Here is a 19,278-nt window from a genome sequence, read left to right as displayed (position 1 = left end):
TAGTGAAAGTTCTAGGTCCAAATACCTTAATCATAACTAAAAGTGTAAAAATAGATACTGTGTTCTGCATAAGTACGTTTGGAGAAGAAAACTGCTATAGTTTTAGTAGTAGTATTACTACTATAAACAATAGCATTAACAGTAATAATAAGAAAAATAATAACAATAATATGAAAAATAAAAATAGCAGTAATAGTTGTTGTTACAGAAACAATCATAATAGACGTAAGAGCAGTGATCGCTGTACAAATGTCAAAAATTGATGTATAATCCTGTTTTTCCGTGGGATTCAATGAAGACGAGGCAAAGAGAAAAAAAGGTAGATTCCTGCTACTGTACGGATGTACATTTGAATGGCACAAACCGAAAGACAAAATGAAGAATTGTGTAAATAATGTGCTTGCTTCAGCATATATCTGCGTTTATGATAGTTAAGGTAAATAATTTATATAAGTGATGGTCGTCTATTGGAAATAAAGTAAATTAAAAATAGGAAAACTTATAAAACCTTGTAACTGAAAAATAGTTTTGTTTGGTTAAATGTAATCAAAATGGACACAACAAATTTTTTTTCTGTTCAAAAATACAAACTGTTAATCTGAATAACAACTGTAAACATAATGCGTATTGCTAGCTGCCGCTTGTGGTTATTCCGTCATTCAGTTAAACTAAGAATGAAAAGGGACCAAACATAATACGTATAGAATTAATGCATTTCAAAAGTCGCATAATTCACCAGTGGCATGTGGATGTATGGCTTTGCAAAAAAGATCCAGTGATTTCAGGTTCTGTAGGAAGACAAAATTTAAAGAGAAACAAGTGAAGAGTGCACAGTGAACGAGGTATAAAAAAATGACTATGTTCAGCATTTGCCCCCTGCCTCCCATTTAGCCCCAAAAGTACCCAGGGGATGTCAAATCCTGGAGAAAATGAACAAATGGTGCCGTTTTAGGCCTTAGATATGTAAATTTGAATTCTGCACCATGCAGGAAAGAAATAACATCATTTTCCCCCTCCCCATTTAGCCCCAAAGTCCCCCAAGGCCTTAACATATTTAAATTTAAGTTCAGCACTATACAAAACTGCTAAATAGACATACACAGAAAATTTTGGACAAATGTGGTAAAATAGTCCTAAAACTGGAGTGTTTTTATTAGCCCTAAAAGAGCCCCTGGGGCACAACCAAGAGTTATCATGAAGTACAGACAAACAAAATTATATAGAAAACAGTTAGTTAAAACTTTTCAGAAAGTTTTATAAAAATCCAAGGCATCAATTTTTTTAATAAGCACAAAAGTGTCCATTTTACAAAATTTTAACTTGAAAGGCATCCCTATGAGGGGCAACCGGAATTTTCCCGGAAAATCCGTTCTGTTACTTTTTTACTCATATCACGTTTAATGTTTGTGCAAAATTTCAAAAATTCCAGGGCATAGTTATTGAGAAAAGTGCGGACAGATGAATGGACAAGGGTGAATTTACAGCCCCCCCCCCTCCTTTTGTCAGGGGACCAAAAATCATTTCTATTTCATTATATATAGAGACTAGCTGGCAGTCTGGTATTGCCCAGTCGTACAATATGATTAAACATGATATTTTAATTTATGCAGATTGCGTACGTATTATCATAGAACCAATCCTCTATTGATTATAAATTATGAGGAATAATTTGCCTGATGGACTAATTTGCAAAAAAATTTTAAAAATAAATTCCATCTGTGTTTGTTTACAATATTATGTCAGCTGATATTTGGGCTTGCCACTGAATGCCCTGGAAAAGTCACTTCTGATTAATGTTAAGTTTTAAAATATGTAAACGAAGAAATGATTTGTAGCGATTTTAAATGATACATCTTCTTTTATTGTAAATTGAACAAATTAGAAAAAAATAAAATAAAATGGTAAGGTACACCCAGGTTTGAACAGGGCATCATTTGATATATAGTCGAATGCCCTACCACTAACCCATATATTTCCATAGTATAATAAATCTGTTTCTTTTAAGAAATGATTTGCTGAAATTTTATTATTTCCCTTGGCTGGTGTAACGTAAAATATTCCCCTGTAAAAATTATTCTTTTTTATCTAGAAGAGAGAAAAGCTTTTTTTAAGATTGGATTTTTTAAATTTTCAATACTTATCAGATGAACTTTTTGTACAAAAAATATCTAAGAACACTGCCAGACATATAAATTAGCTTTGTGTGAAATTTGAAAATGATAGCCTCTGCCGTTTCGAAACCTTTGAGGAAGGAACTCACACATACACACAAAATGACTTTTATATAATAGTAAAGATAGACCCTTGTGTTATTAGAGGAAATAAAGGGAAATAACTCTAAAAACATAAGGTTATCTCCTTTAGCAGACGAGAGAAAAAGAAAGAGAGAGAGAGAGAGAGAGAGAGGCAAGCTGGCAGGTCGACATTAAACACAATATCGTTCTTGTAAAATTATCATTTTTTCTATCGTTAATAAAGTTTCATGCTCTTATGAAGTGTTCTTGCAAATTCTCATAACCAGCAACAAATGACATCATTCTCACAAACACAACACCTTATTTATTTTATCTATGTTTTATTTCTATAATGCCTGTCCTTTCATTTGATATCTGTTTTCATCTACGGTGAAACTCCTAGATGATGGACATTTATACATTCATGAGGACTTTTATCTTAGATGAGAAGAGATACCAAAGAAAAGGACAAACATAAAATGAATAATATGTCTTTTAGAAAATTAACCAAATAATTTTTTGCTGAAATTTAGAAATATTTAGTCATATATATATATATATATATATATATATATATATATATATATATTAATTTTCTTCCTTTGAAGATTGTAACATTGGGTATGAGGCAGCCAAATCAGCTGCCAACATTACCCTGCTTTTTATTGAAACCAACCGAGAGCTCTTTTTAATATCCTCATTGTACCCTTAAGTGCAATTGTCTGAATCTCTTTTGCACTTGGTTCACCAGGAATATTAGTTAAGTAAAACTTTAGGTTCTTCCTCATAAGCCCTGTGGCACGTATAATAACTGGTATGATGGAATGAATTGCAACAAATTAATCAAGTGGAACTTTTACCTGGCTGTAACGAGTATGTCACCATTGGAATCAATGTCTGTCACTAGGTCATTGTGACCCTCTAAGTCATAGACAATAAACTGGCTGCGATTCCAGGACTTTTTGATTTGTTTACGTTGGGATAATTCTTTCTTTACTTGATCTTCTTTTGTAAAATCTGTATAAAAATAAAACAAGACAAATATAGAGATAACATCAAGGGAGGCAAATACAAAACTGAACTATATATAAAGATATTTTACTTGACTTTCCACAAGGATAGGAGGTGGCACAAGGTCGTTTTTAGTGTGCATTTGTGTTCAGCACCTAAAAAGGCACTTTGCACAATAGTTTTGATTTTTCATATTTTCACTTTTACATTACTTAGTAAATATTTATGTCCATTCTGAATTTGATTTGTCATTATTGGACAATTTATGGTCAGTGTAGATGAAAATGACCCAGAACTGTTTGTTGTAATTGCAGATTGGTACCTGTTCTCGGCTTATAATGCCACTCTGATCACATTTTATATACAGTACCTAGTATACCCAAATGGTTATTTATCTATGTCCAAGGTAACAACAAAATAGCAATTCAGGAGTCAAAAAAGATGACCAGCAATATATTTTCTTCTATTCTCCAACCAAGAAGAAATCTGACCATGTTTAGTGATCAACATGTTGGAGTCATATGCATAGCCAAAAAGAAAATTTTAAAATAATTAATAAACAAAATTTGTAAGAATTTGTGCTTTGATTGATGTCATTTAAAAAATTTAGGAGATAGAATTGCAGAATTCAAAGGGGTTATGGGGATATAATCGAAATTCTTGGAATGAATAATACAGTTACATTAAAACTTTCCAATAAAATAAAAATGGTTTGTAAAACTTTTGTAGTAATTTTATTTGAGATTACTATGAGGGCAATTTGTTTGATCTATTTTTGGACACAAGATGGTAGTCATTTTCCATTTTTATTTTGTATGTTTTCATTACATTCTCATGAGTAGAAAGCAGTAATCAAAATGAGAGCTGACATCTTAATTCTCAATCGGTATGATGGCATAACGTCCAGGAATTGCCACTTCCATCTAAGAATATGTTTAGCAGAATTGGTGAAGTGAGAAAATCAGTCCCATGTATATTTAACACATACAAAAATCTTGATGAATAAAAAATTGTGAAAAGTGATTTCGGTGATCCGAAATTTTGAGTTTTATTTTTAATACAAGTATAATTGGAATATTTTCTTTTCTTTTTAAATTCTCAAAGGAAATATTTTTAACAAAGTCACCATTACCTATGTTAAGAATGGCTTTCTAAATTGTTAGGTGAAAGTACTGAATAGTTAAGAAAGCTCCCTGCCTTTAAGAATGTCTATTTATATAATAACATTCTTAACGGGAGGGGGCTTTGTTAAAAAAACAGAAAGAAATGTGTTTTTATTCAAATAATAATAATTAATAAAATCCCTAGCAAGAACGTACTATAATGGAGAAAATGTTCACACTTGACCACATTCTACTGAACACATTCAAATATATTATTAAATTATGAATTAATGTTTAAAATTGAGTGCATAATAAAATATTTTTTTTATAAATATCAGTATATCAGTAAAAGAAAAAATAATCCATTTGTATTTTCAGAAAAAATTAACCACACTTTGTAATATTAAACAAAAATTTCACAGGTTATTTTCCATAAAAAAATTAAAATAATGACAGAATTCTTAGATATGAATTAATTTTAATGATTTTAAATAATTATTTCACTGTACAATATTACTTAAATTATTGGAAATTTAAATTAATCTATGTTTTTTTAATATTAAAAGATTTACATGTCAACAAGTAGTTATTTTGTTATTAATATTTTATGGATTATATATTATTCATATTACAAATTAAATATATTAATTATATCATTATAAATTGTATTGATTATATCATAAATTAATTATATCATTATAAATTGTAATAATTACATTAATTACATCATTACAAATTAACTATAACATTGCATATAAAATATTAAATTGAAGCATAATTCTGGTATTTTGTGAAATGTTTTTATTAACTTTATTTTGTTAAAAATAAAAATTTTCTCACAATAATGGATGACAGAAAACAATTTACCTTTTTTATCATCACTTAATTCTTTTTCTCTGAAAGAAAATGAAAAAATACAAATAATCACACTTCAATCATTTTTGAAAATTATTTTGTCATATAAAAATAAAGATTTTAATTTCTGTGCATTTGTGCTTTACACAAAAAAAAAATAGTTTTTGTCAAGGGTGGCAGTAGGTTTAACAATGTTATTGTTTTGTTTGTAACCCGTTACATTTTCTTCTATATCCACACATGCACATCCTTCAAATAAATGCCTTTCTATAGTTGTCTGTAAGCATCATAAGATGACTTGTTAGTCCTTACATTAAACACACATAACATAAACATGACCTGATAGTATGTGTAACAGTCGTTTATCATGTTACATTTATGTGGACAGGTAACAGCTATTATTGATGACCACCACCCCCACCGCAAAAACAAAAATCCTTATTCATTCATACTCTTTTCTGACAGTGAAATGTCTTTTACTTTTTTTTAAACATTTTTTCACCTCAAACAAGGCACAGTGTCACTAAGTCATGAGGGGCTACTATTTGGGACCAAATTTGTGAGGAGTTGGGTAGTGAGATGTCTGGTTACATTACATTTGAACATGTTAGTACAGTCAGGGAAGCAATGATTTGGGAGGGAATTCCAAAGTTTAACTGTTTGAGGAAAGAAGCTATTTGAGTAGAAGGCAGGCATCTAGGGATTCAACATTCTGGCGATGGGACAGAGATTGGAGTTTGGCTGACAGTGTGGCAACTCTTTTTGTAACCCTATCTAGGAGCAAGACACTAGTGGCAGATGCACGAGCCCAGATGTGACAACACTATTCCATGCATAGGCGAATAGTGACTTTGTAGATACAAGATACTCTCACGTATGAGTAACCTTCTAGCACACTAGAAACAGTTCACCTTCCCCACAGCAGCCTTGTCTTGAAGAAATCAGATTTAAGTAAAAACACAATTTGTCAATTTTATTATAAGTGATGATAATACACACCCAGTGATGGTGCGAAAAGGCTGCAAGCTTCCACAACTGGTATGTGCTCTTGAAGCAGAGAGAGACTAACAGCATGAAGAGGCGGCCATTGGATTCTAAGATTTCAAAAGCGATAATTAAAGATGTGTGATTATGCAAATTAGCATTTATGACAATATAGAGAGTACAATAAAAAGGAGCGGCATTGATTGGATATTATCCTTGTTCGTGTCTGGTTGATGAGATTTGTGTTTTGGAGAATTGTTAATACAATTCAAGAGTAGGATTTTGTTTTCTACATGTTTTCAACATTACAAAACAGTTCCTTACAAACTTGTATTGTACATCTGACCCAAAATTTATATTTTTATTAGAGAATTATTCTTACTATTTAGTTTATTGTGAATAAATTATTTAATATCCTTATTTAATGTCCAGCGACAATTGAGTCATTTAACATTATTTTCCTCTCAACAGATTTTGTGGGGACATTTTGCTAGTAGTTCAATCTGGCAGGTGAATGATAGAAATCAGATTACATTAGAATGGCTAATGAGACATCCATTCTTCTCTGCATCTGATAGTGATTTGGTGGTTCCAACAAAATAAGCATAAAAGTTATAAAAATGGTCATAATTCTTTTTTTTATCTAGCAAGGAGTAGACATTTTATGATAAGCTATTTTTATGTGAATGCATTAAACTGAAAAATATCTTCAAGAGAAATTTGCTTATTTTATTATTTTCATTTAAATGCCTTGTAATAAGTACAGTGGAGTTACAGATAGATTAAGAGAAGATGAACAGTTTGTTTGCAAGAAGTGTAAAACACTGGAGGAGAACTCAGACTTGAAAAAAAATATATTTGGATGATGAAATTGAGATTGTTCAAAAGTTTACATTGGAGATTACGGCAGGTCGATTTTGCAACCGTAAATAATCGCATTCAAGGAAAGTTGCAAAATAATGTCAAAGTTACGAGAAATATTTTTCTTCAAAACTTTCTATTTATTTAGCCAACTTAAAAACCAAATAAAATCAGAAATAAAGTAAGATTTTTATCACAATATACATGTCACCAGCAACACTTGTCACTTAAATAAAGCTGTGTTTTAACAAAAATAAAATAATATAATACACTTAATAATAAATACACTAAAAAAAAAATCATTGAAGCATTTGATTTCATTTTTTGCATGAGTACTTAATAGGTACATACACAACTTTCAGTAAGTGCGATTTTATAATATTTTAAGGAAAGTGAAAAATCGACCTACCCTATTGGAGATACCATTGAATCACAATGTAGAGCAGGTGATCACGGGTCAAGTATTAGGAGTGGATGGATTAAGTTCAGGAAATGTGCAATTATTAACCAGTAAAGTGCTACCACTCTTAACAAAGATGGTTGAGCATATGTGTAGCATGGAGAGAAATGATATGGGAATGATATGATAGATGTGTAATGTAAATCTTAGTTCTGATGAGCTCAGAGGAAGATTAAATTCAGCCAGAATAAGGAGATGTATGCAGGACAGGAGACTTTAATGGTATGGCCATATTGAAAGAATGGATGAGATTTTTTGGTTTAGTAGATGTAGAACAGTTGAGGTAACAGGATTTGTTCACAGGGGAAGGGCAAGGAAAATATAGGAGGAAGTGATAAAAATAGGCTTCAGAGAAGGATGGATAAATAAATACCTATCCAGAGATAGGTTAGTTTGGAGGCCAATTTCTAAAAGCCATCCAACACAAGTCAGCATAGAAAACATGTTAAAATGGAAATGCTATCATAAAATGCCTACTATTTTATATATCAGAAAATAAATAAATCTATCATAGTTTCATTGAATTCTTCAGCAAATTCCATAGTTGCATGTTTTTCAGATTTGCATATCTTTTCGGTCCTATAAGAACATATTTAAAAATGATCGTATGTGATGAATATGTAAAACAATTGTAAAGTGGGAAAATGTGTCCTTCATGCTCGTTGCTAAAATCCATACAAAAATACAAAAAGCTAATGACTGCCTCCATGTCTCACTCTTTCTCTCATTATATATATATATATATATATATATATATAAAATAGCTATTAGGGGAGATCACTCCCTGGTTACTTCATGTTATCAGGGAAGATAATTCCACAAGTACTTCCTATTAAAAAGAGCAGATAACTCTTTTACCTATACAACAATGTCATCCAAACACAACAAAATTGAAAATAACCATATTATGAATATGGCAGATTTCATTTCAGCAGATGTTGTCTTTTTAAAATCGAAAATGCCATATTTGTAGCAAAATAGAAGATAACGTAATTGCAAACTTTAAAATGAAAAAAAATAGATAATTCTGTAACGATTTAGTATACCAATGAATATCTGAACAGGAAGTTTGATGAAATAAAACTGAACAATGTGTTTGCAAATGTTATAGTTTCAATAAAAAAATAAAAAACTTTTATAATTCTTGCTCACGCGATTGTGATATTCTTTAAATAATACCCCCTTTTTATTCTTTTATGTATTCTTTTGGCCTCTTGCCTCACTTAAATTAATTATGTACAAGTTAGTTGAAAAAAGCCTTGATAAGAGCTTTCTCTTTTTTATTTAATTACACTACAATTTATTCAACTAACTTTCTTTTTACTAATTTTTCATGGAGAAGATTATTCGATTGGACAAGTTCAACATATCTTCTGCAGACCTTCAGGCTAGCAAACACTGGAAATATAGTATCAAAACTTTACTTACTATTTGTCTACCATTGATCATTTAAATCCAAACTTGAAGTCCTTTACTTTAATTGTAGTACTACTGTTGCTGATATTATCGAGAGTTGTTCTGAGTTTGAACATGCTATTGAATTGTTATAAACCATTTACGATAAACCTTCAAACGTTATTCATGCTAGACGTCTACTTCCTACGCATTTACAACTAGAAAATTAATCCATTGACCAGTACCTTCAGGCATTGAATTTCCTTGCAGTTACTTACAGGGATGAATCTGCCCGTGATGCATTTATATGTGGCCTTTGGTATTCATGATACATACCCAACTATTTGAAAATAATATGACAACTCTCCAGGAGACTAAACAATGTGCTAGAGCTTTGGAACAAGCTCACCTTCGCGCTGAGTTGTATACTTCTCAGATTGAATTTGCCGCCAATACTATTACTAAAAACATGAAACCACATATAGAGTGTAACTCTATAGAGTTATTGGCTACCCTTTCCATTCATGACTGATGCTACAATTGTGGAGTGAAATGCCAACCTAAGGATGATCACTATCATTATCCTGCTCGTGATAAAATATGTCAAAAATGTGGCAAATTTGGCTAGTTCGCCAAAGTTTGCTCTTCTACTAAACCAACACCTTCATGTTCGAGTTTATCTGTTATGGTAGTCTGTGCTAATGATGTTGATAATTCTCCACCTGTTACTAAAATGGTAAAATTAAAAAGTAAACCACCCTTATAGATACAGACAGCTCCAATAATCTTCTTAGTGCTAGTCTCATTAAAACCTTGAACCTGTCTACTCGGAAACAGGATTCTGTAATTTCTATGGCATCATCCACCCTTTCCCTCAAACTATTTGAATATTGTACTGAGAATATTACATTCAACGATTCTGAGTATAAAGACATTGACTTCACAATACTCCCTAATTCATGTACGGATATTATACTCGGAATACCCTTTTTAAAAATGTACCGGAGTATTACTATTTCTTTTGGTGAATTGCAGTATAGTCTAAAAATCTGCGCTGTAACTAAAATCAATCGTGCTCCTGTTAAATTATTCCAAAACCTAATTGTAAACTGATTACAATAAGTCTCGGAATTACACTGTGGAGGATATTCAATTTGCTGAAAAAGAAATTCTACAACTGCTTGCGGATGATATAACTGAAACAAGTCATTCTGCCCAAATCATTGTGACTTCTTCACCTAATAAAAAGAAATGATCGCAAATTGATTTCAACCAAACTATTAAGCGTTTCACCTTGCTTGATGCATTCCCATTACCACGAATTGAAGATCTTGTAAATCAAATTACCAAGTATCAAATCTTTAGCATAATTGACTCATCTAAAGCATACTCCTAGATTGTAATTTGCTCCAAAAAATCACCCCAATGCGGCCTTTCAAGATATAAATCGTTTATATAAATTGAAATGAATACCTATGAGTGTCACAAACAGTGTTTCTGCATTTCCACGTTTTATGAATCCTTTTATCTCTGATCACAAATTATCTGGAACCTTTTCGTATTTCCATGGCATAACTATTTGCAGTAAAAACCAGAAGAAGCATGACGCTAACTTGGAATGTTTCTTAAAGGCTGCGTCAGCATACAACTTTGAAATAAACTAGGAAAAAAAACAAAAGATCAAAGTTTTCACTGTTTTATTAACGTGCTTGGTTATAAAATTTGTGATGGAACTCTTCGACCAGACCCTGCATGTTTGAGACCTTTTTTACAAATGCCTCTCCCTTCTGATTTTAAATCAAAACTGTGCCTTGGTATGCTTGCCTACTATGCCAAATGGATACATAATTATTCATCCAAAATTCATTCACTTGTTGAAAATCAACAATTTCTGATGCCTTCCATGGTTGTAAACTACTTAAAAAACTCAAGAAAGACATTGCCGAATTGTCTTTAAAAGTTTTCAATAATGAATTACCATTTGTTACTGAAACCGATGCTTCAGAAAAGGCAATTGGAGGGACTCTCTTACTGGGAGAACTGTAGCATGCTTTTCTCGATCGTTAAATCTCTCTGAAATTTGACTTCATGTAGTCAAAAAAGAAGCGTATGCTGTTGTTGAATGCATTCGTAAAAGGAAAGATCTCATTGCTGGGAAACACTTTACTATTATATTATTATGGATCAGTGAGCTATATCTTTCATGTTTAAACCTACTAATCATGGAAAAATTAAAAATAATAAAATTAAAAATTAAAAACGATGGAAAATGAAGCTTCTTCCCTTTTCATATGATATAAAACACTGTCCTGGAAATGAAAATGTTGTTGCTGATATGTTATCCCAAACATGTGGTGCTGCTTCTTCAATGGAGGAACTAAAATCTCTTCATAATTCTTTGATACATCCTGGAGTACAACGCTTTTGGCATTTTGTAAGGTCATAAAATATGTTGAATTCAATTGAAGTTTGGAGTGTGATATTCAAATGTACTACTTGAGCCAACATAAAAACTCAATTCTTTAATTCTCCTTATCATATTCTTCTCCATTCTACTGCTCCATTTCAACGTCTTTCTATTGATTACAAAGGACCTCTCCCGGCAATTTCATGTTACATACTTACTGTCGTTTCCTTTTGCTTTCCCTTGTTGTGATTGTTTCTCTCAAACTGTGATCTGACACTTGATGACTATTTTTTCTATTTTCACACTTCCCTCATTTATCCATTCCAACCAAGAGATTTTGTTTATGTCAGAGGAATTCAAACAATTTTTGCTGTGGCTTAGTATTGTATCTAGCAACACTATTGCTTATAGCCCAAAAAGTAATACCCAAAAGGTGAACACTATAACAACATTATATTGAACACCATTTTATTAGCTTTGGAATCCTGACACTTACCCATTAATGATTCGCAGAACATTCTACAGAATGTTTTACGTGCTATTCACTCTATACTATGCGCCACTAATACCACGGCTCACGAGCGCACATTCAATTTTGAAAGGCACTCTATCACTGGTATTGCATTACTGGTTTGCCTCTGTGAGCTTGGAGAAGTTTTATTAAAACAATTTGGTGGCAGAAACAAGTATGATCCAATCACTGAGGTAGTGGAACTCCTCGGAGACAACCCTATTCAACATCATGATGGTCGGGAACATTTAGTAGCACTGAGACATTTGGCATGCTTTCCATGCTCAGATCAACCTCAAGATTCTGCTGACAATGTAAGTGATGTAAATTTTACACAAGATGTGCTAAATCAGAACCCCGAGATTCATTCTCCTCAAAAATGAAACTTATTCTGGCACTTCCAGTGATGAGCTACTTCCCTGCCAGTCTAACAGAATTCCCAAACCAGTCCAGCAGTTGGGTTTATGAAAGTAGGGAAAGTATTATAGTTTCATTAAAAAAAAAAAAACTTATAATTCTTGCTCACGTGATTATGTGATCTTCTTTAAATAATTCCCCCTTTTTATTCTTGTATATATTCTTTTGGCCTCTTGCCTCACTTAAATTAATTATGTACAAGTTAGTTGAATAAAGCCTTGATAAGGTCTTTTTGTTTTAATTACACTACAACAGTTTATGTTCTGATCTTCATAAAATACTCAAGTGAATTCACTAACTTATCTACAAACATTGATAAAAAGAACAAGAATGCCAATCCTGTTGGAAAATGAAGGTGAAATTTTTTTACTTACTTGACACTCAATTTTTCTTCTTTGTTTTTTTGCGATGCATCTTTGTTTCTTTTTTGTTTTTGTTTGGAATTTTCGTCACAAACAATTTCATTGTATGAAGGCGGTAAATCATCTTCTGTAGATTTTATAGTTGATGAAACATCATCTTTTTTTTTTTCGGAAGCTACCGTATTCTGACTTGAAACTCGTTTTTCTTCTCTCACTGATTTTTCCCTGTTTTTTTGAGCTTGTTCAGCTTCAATATGAGCTTGCTTCTCAGCCTCGGCAATAAGTAATTTGCGTAAACGTTCTCGAATTGCATCTTTTTTCAGTACCTTTAATCACAAAAAAAGAAAAAAAAATAGTTTATATATTTTGATTTTTTATAGACTCATTAAAAATTCATTACAGAAGTTGATAATTGACTTCAAATAAAACAATAAATTATAAGAAGAGAAAACTTTAATGTAGAAAAATTGTTTTTCTTTATTTGTTTTTATTTTATTTGCATGCAATTATCATATTTTCTTTTTAAACATGATTTCAAACAGTTTTTTATACAATTATATATGATGGTGTTTTGTTTTATATCTTAACATTTTTATGGGTTATTCTGTAGCAAGACCATATTAAAGATTGGTGAAAATAATGTTAAAAATAGTATTTCCTATATAAGGTTAGAGTAGTAGAAAATTCCATAAGAATCCAAAAGTTTAAAGTCAACAAATCATGACGATGTAACATTGATGTAACATTGATGAAACTGGAATCCGCAGAAAGAACTGAAGCGGCATCAAGTACCCTGATCTTTTATTAGTAGATCATCTGGAAATTCAGTCGTGAAAATCTTATCATTCTAACATTAATGATTAAGATTCATTTAGTGTTCAAAAAGATGAAAGAAATGGTTTGTTGATGATCTACAAAAATTAAATGATTTAGTTTGCAATCTCAGCAGTCTTCTATTGAACAGTTGGCATTCAGAATAAGAGGAAAAAGTATTTCCTCTCTTGATGCTTGCATCAAGAGCACATCCATTTTTTATCTGAATAATAAAAGAAATCAGTGTATTGTACAGATATTGTGCAACTTTTACATGAGCTTAGAGAGCCAAGTACAAACTGAAAAATTGACAACCACGTTCTGGTGCCTAATAGTAACAAGTTCACTTGTGTACCCATCAATCACTCAACTACACTGAAGAGGAAGTATAAAACTGAATCTTCTCCAGCAAATATAATCTAGAGAAAATTAGTTAAAAATCACTACGAGTGGTTCCTTTCAGTTGACTTGAAAAAGGCAAATTTTTGTTGAAACAACAACCTTTATCAGGTACAAATGCTTTCTGTACTTGTGCTTGATTGTAGAGACAGACCATGCTCAGTATTAAATAAAGAACAGTTGATCTCTGCAGAAAGCACTGAACATGAAGAGAAAGAAATGTTATTAGTTAATAGAAATACTCTTCTCATTGGTGCACATCAAGCTCTGCTCGATTAAACAGTTCACCAAAATTCTAGAAAGTGACTGTTTCACTTACTTGAGCCAGGCTTTTCCAGGATAAACCATGGAGAAGTTAAAAGCTGACATCTTTTACAATCTTCAAATCTGTTTGCTTACCAGAGATCCTGACTTTTGAAAACTCAATGATCAACATGGTAGAAGAGACATAGGTTTTTGTTCTTTTGTGGAGAACTTTCTTAGCAACAAAACAGTCAGGAATTCCTCAGAACTAATATGCTGACTGCTTTCAGAAACTTTAGATGTCACGTGAGCATCAAAAGGCGTTACTTATTCTCTCACATATGAATTAGTTTTCTGAGAATATGGAATTAATGAAACAAATTTTATGAGGATATGAGAGAGATGGAAACCAAATAATAGAGACACTGAGATGCAATCATGATGGCTTAATCAGTGTTAGATACTCAATACAGACAGTCCTGTCACTGAGCATTAGAAATTTGAAGAAATGGAAATTCAAGTCCAGAATTTTGAACATCATATAACATTCAATTTATATGCTTTATTAATTTCTACAATTACAATTTACAAAGTTTAAATGAATTGTGTTAAAACAAATGCTTTTGTCAGAAAATCAGATTTTCTTCAGAAACAGCATAGAAATCTGATGGAGAGAAACAAAGGCAATTTTCAGAGACAACATACGAAATTATTTTTAATTACTTGAAAAAAAACTATTTTCAGTTCAGTGTAATTTGCATTTCTTTGATTTGAATAGGCACAAACTCTATTTTGAGACTCTGTCTTTTAAAACTTTCATTTCCAAAAGTTTTATTAAAAGAAAAAATTTTATTTTTTCATTTTCTAACAAGCAGTTACTTGTAAACAGAAAAAAAATTGGGAAATTATTTTTTTTAGAAAAGTTTATAGAACTGAATGTTGATATCTTACAAATTCATTTTAATATTTTTGCTTTAATTTACCTTTAATTAAACTTTAATATTTATAAACTCTGTTAAAATAAAAAAATAATTAAAAACAAAATAAATCAAAATGAATCACAATTTATTTTGAGCAATAAATTCCATGTTTTTTAATCAGTAATTTCCTCTAGAAAAAATTGAAGAAAAAGGACAAAGTTCAATTCTAATATTTATATCAACTTTGGTCATTTTTGTTTAACATGTAATTATAGAACACATAAATAAAAACAATACATGTCCAACAGAAACGATACGTGTAATGGGCAAACCTTGGTCACAATCTTCTGTTAAAAGGTTTGTAAAGGAAAACCGTTTTAAGGACGTCAGGTCTCTTTGATGTTTACGATGATGGTGATGATGAACACAAATAAATTACTACATAAATAAAATAAAAAAACAATACATATACAACAGAAACAATACATGTAATTATAGACAAGGTGTTAGTAATAGAAAATAAGTCTATGAATTTGTTTGAGGAAAAAGATTGGAGTCCATAATATGAAGGATAAATGTCATTTTTGTAGAGAATGGTTGGTTGGTTGTTTTTTTTTACGGCATATCAACCCTTTTCAGGTTATTTAATGCCGAATCTGGTCATTTTGAAGAACGATTTTTTAATATAGTATATTTGTTTTTTTAAGTCGTATTCTATTTAACCCATAGTTGGGATGCTAACAGGTGCTACCACTCCGGGTCAGAGTGGACATGGGAGCAATGGCAATTAAAGGGTGGCTCCACACTCCCTAAGGCCTGCAAGCTGGGGCCTCACCATCGGGTATAGTTTAAGGTCATATCCAGGACCTGTAGAGAATGGAGAAAAGTTCATATTAGAACAATGTTCTTAGGATAAAGTCTGTAAGTATGTAGATACTGATTTTCAAACAGTTTAAAAGGCAGTGTTAAATAGAAAACAATGGTATAAAACAAGAACTATTCAGTAACAGACGGCTCCTTCTCTTAAAGTTTTAAATAAGCCACCTCCTCCTAATATTTTAAAATAAAATCGATTTTTTATGCTAAGTTTCTGTAGCGAATGGAGATGTAATTCAAATGATCAAAAATGTCATGGCTTGAATAATCACTTTCTTTATTTTTCTGGTTTGTTTAAATATACGCCTCTCTTCATTTCCAAAATAAAAGTTGTCACACGCAGTCACTAAACCGTAATTTTCAACAAATAAGAATAGCTTCCACTCAATGCATAATTAGAAATTTTAAGACAAGCAGGACAAATTAAAGAAAATGTACACTGGCAAATAGTACAAAATAGGACAGAACATTATGCCCCACCCCTGAACCTTTGGGAGGTGAAAATAAAAGGGACACTTCATATGTACATAGAAGCTCCACCATCTGTTGCACATAATCACATTCACTAACAAAGTGTCAAGTGAACAAAAGCAAATTGTTACCTACTCACATGCACTAACAGAAGGAGGCAGACCCACCAATGCTAATACTCACACATGCATATCACACAATCCTAGCCCTGATGTCTGTTTATTCATGGAACAGTTTCTACCAAAACATGAGTTTACACAAAGTTTCCGTCCACTAAAAATTACTTTTACATATGTAAAATTATAATTATAAAATTGTCTTCTTTTTTTTTTTAATCATGTTTTTCAAACAGCAAAATTCACGTATCTAGTTAGAACTTGCTAAATGGTGACCCATTATCAGAATTCCTAAGATCTGTTTTTATTAATTTATTTCATTCCGCAATGTGGCTATCTATATTAATTGTTAGCATGGTTCTTGGCAATTGTCAAAGACATTATTGTCATCTAAAATACACTATACAAAGCTACAGCACATTCCCTTACAGTTTTAAATAAGGACTATGCTCTTTACTCAATATTGAACCAAAAACATTAACGAATCTTTGATATATTGAATCTTAGATATAAAAATGCTTTTGAATTTTTATAGGTGGGTAGTGGTATAGTTAATGGAGAGTTTATCTGATGGGGGAGGCTATTACAACACAGATTAAGGGTTAGTGATAATAAGGGATTTTTTTTGTTTGTTTTAATCCTCTCTACCCAAAAAAATAAAAACACAATTTATCTCCCTTAACAAAACAAAAACTGATTATATGTCTTTGTTAAATTTGTATGCAAAGCTGATCCTTCATTCTAAATTCTAAAATGATTTTTTCCTCAAAGTATTTACACATAGTCGCCTAATAAAATAGAAACTTATTTGTTTCTTTTTTATGTTTTTAGTGTAGGAGTAACTGAGGGTTTTCATCTTCTTTTGAATATATATATATATATATATATATATATATATATATATATACACACATATACTTGATTTTTTTAATTTAACAAACTTCTTAATGTTTTCCCTTTACACATTGTATATTTTAAATTTGGAAGGAAATTTTTTTTGTTTCAATTTTGAAGAATTCCAAAGAGTTAAAGTTTTGCATAACAAATTGGTAAAACCAAAACAGACACACTAAATTAACAATAACACAAAAAAAGTGAAGCATGCATAGTCCCCAGTGAGTGCACAGTGAATGAGGCATAAAAAAATGTCTAAGTTCAGCATTTGCCCTTCCCCCCCCCCATTTAGTCTCAAAAGTTCCCATGGGACATCAAATTCTGGTGAAAATGAACAAATGGTGCAGTTTTAGGACTTAACATATGTAAATTTGAGTTCTGCACCATGCAAAAAAAGAAATGACTAAGTCCATCATTTGCCCCTCCCCCATTTAGCCCCAAAAATCCTCAAGGTCTTAACATATTTAAATTTGAGTTCAGCACCATGCAAAACTGCTAAATAGAAATACACAGAAAATTTTGGACAAATATGGTAAAATAGTCCCAAAACTGGAATGTTTTTATTAGCCCTAAAAGAGCCCCAGGGGCACACCCAAGAGTTATTGTGAAGTATAGGCAAACAAAATTATATAGAAATCAGTTACTACAACTTTTCAGAAAGTTTTATAAAAATTCAAGGCATCAAATTTTTTTTAATAAGTACAAAGTGTCAATCTTAGCCATTTTAACCCAAAAAGCACCCCTAGTGGGGCAACCAGTTTTCCCAGAAAATCCATTCTGTTACTTTTTCACTCATATCATGTTTAATGTTTGCACAAAATTTCAAAAAATTTCAAGGCATAGTTATTGAGAAAAGTGTGGACAGACGAATGGATGAACAGACAAGGGTGAATTTACAGGTCCACTCTCCTTTTGTCGGGGGAGTAATAAAACATTATCTGTACATTTTTTAATTAAAATAAATTGTTTAGCCTTTATGAGATACTTAGAATTTTGAACTAAATTATAACAGTCATATTTTACTATTTATTATAAAAATGTATGACTTTTTGGTATTTTGTGAACCAGATTTCCGTGATGTTGGCTTGGACTCAACCGGCAGCTGACGTAAACCACCAGAATACGTTGAGCACTGATCAAATTTAAAATCATTATGAAACAAAAATAAAAAAAATCAAATTTAAAATCATTATGAAACAAAAAAAAATAATGTATTATTTTAATTGGAATTAATTGAGATGAGTATTATTTATTAATTTTTATTTATTGCGGACTATTATCCTCATCTTTTTTTAGTTGTTTCACAATGTTTCGATCAACTATTCTTCTGGCCTTCGTCAGGTGGTAACCGCGACAGATAGGAACTGTGAATCTCCTGACTGCATTCACTGCAATTACTGCCTTCTGTAGTTGTTGTCGTTTCACCACGTTTTGGCCAAGTAAGCCTCTGGCCAGCTTTGGGTAGGATTAAAACCGCTATTTTCAGACAATTCTCACCTGGAACCATACAGATTCAACGTCTCTATCAACTGTGCCATGAACCCCGAAGGCCAGAGGAATAGTTGGAATAACAATAAAATATAACAACTTACCATAAGTTTCATGAATATTATTTTAATTTTAAATAAATAAATATGCTTCTAGTGCTCTTGAAAGTCAAATACAACATAATATTAGGAAAATAAACAAATATTTTACTTGTTTGAAATTTATAACACAAATATATTTTACAGCTAAACTCCATTCTCAGTATGTTATTTTCTTTCTTTTTGTTTTCTTTTCTTCTTTCTTGCCATGTTGTACAGTTGGAGAAAGAAAAGTCTGTTTGTAAAGAGCTGCGTGTTGTATCTCAGTGGTTGTATTTTAAAATGTTGGAACAGTGTGTAGGCAACGCGAGAATAACGTCAAGGGTGTAAAGTACAACACACGGCTCTACAGACTTTTCT

General features: G+C 31.4%; 1 protein-coding gene across 2 annotated transcripts in view; it reads right to left on the bottom strand.

The window, feature by feature from the left end:
* LOC145268807 (uncharacterized) overlaps positions 1–19,278 on the bottom strand; it is a 106,152-nt gene that overhangs the window by 75,402 nt on the left and 11,472 nt on the right. For both annotated transcript variants that reach the window (XM_080124432.1, XM_080124441.1), the window contains 3 exons: positions 12,613–12,926; positions 5,216–5,244; positions 3,095–3,251 (listed from right to left, as the gene is read on the bottom strand). In XM_080124432.1, the coding sequence (XP_079980558.1) occupies positions 3,095–3,251; positions 5,216–5,244; positions 12,613–12,926 (500 nt within the window). The remainder of the gene's footprint in view (positions 1–3,094; positions 3,252–5,215; positions 5,245–12,612; positions 12,927–19,278) is intronic.

Source organism: Euprymna scolopes, chromosome 4 (assembly GCF_053919585.1).
Source record: "Euprymna scolopes isolate OS-2025 chromosome 4, ASM5391958v1, whole genome shotgun sequence".
Taxonomy (NCBI): domain Eukaryota; kingdom Metazoa; phylum Mollusca; class Cephalopoda; order Sepiida; family Sepiolidae; genus Euprymna; species Euprymna scolopes.
This window is presented reverse-complemented; position numbering and strand designations above follow the sequence as displayed.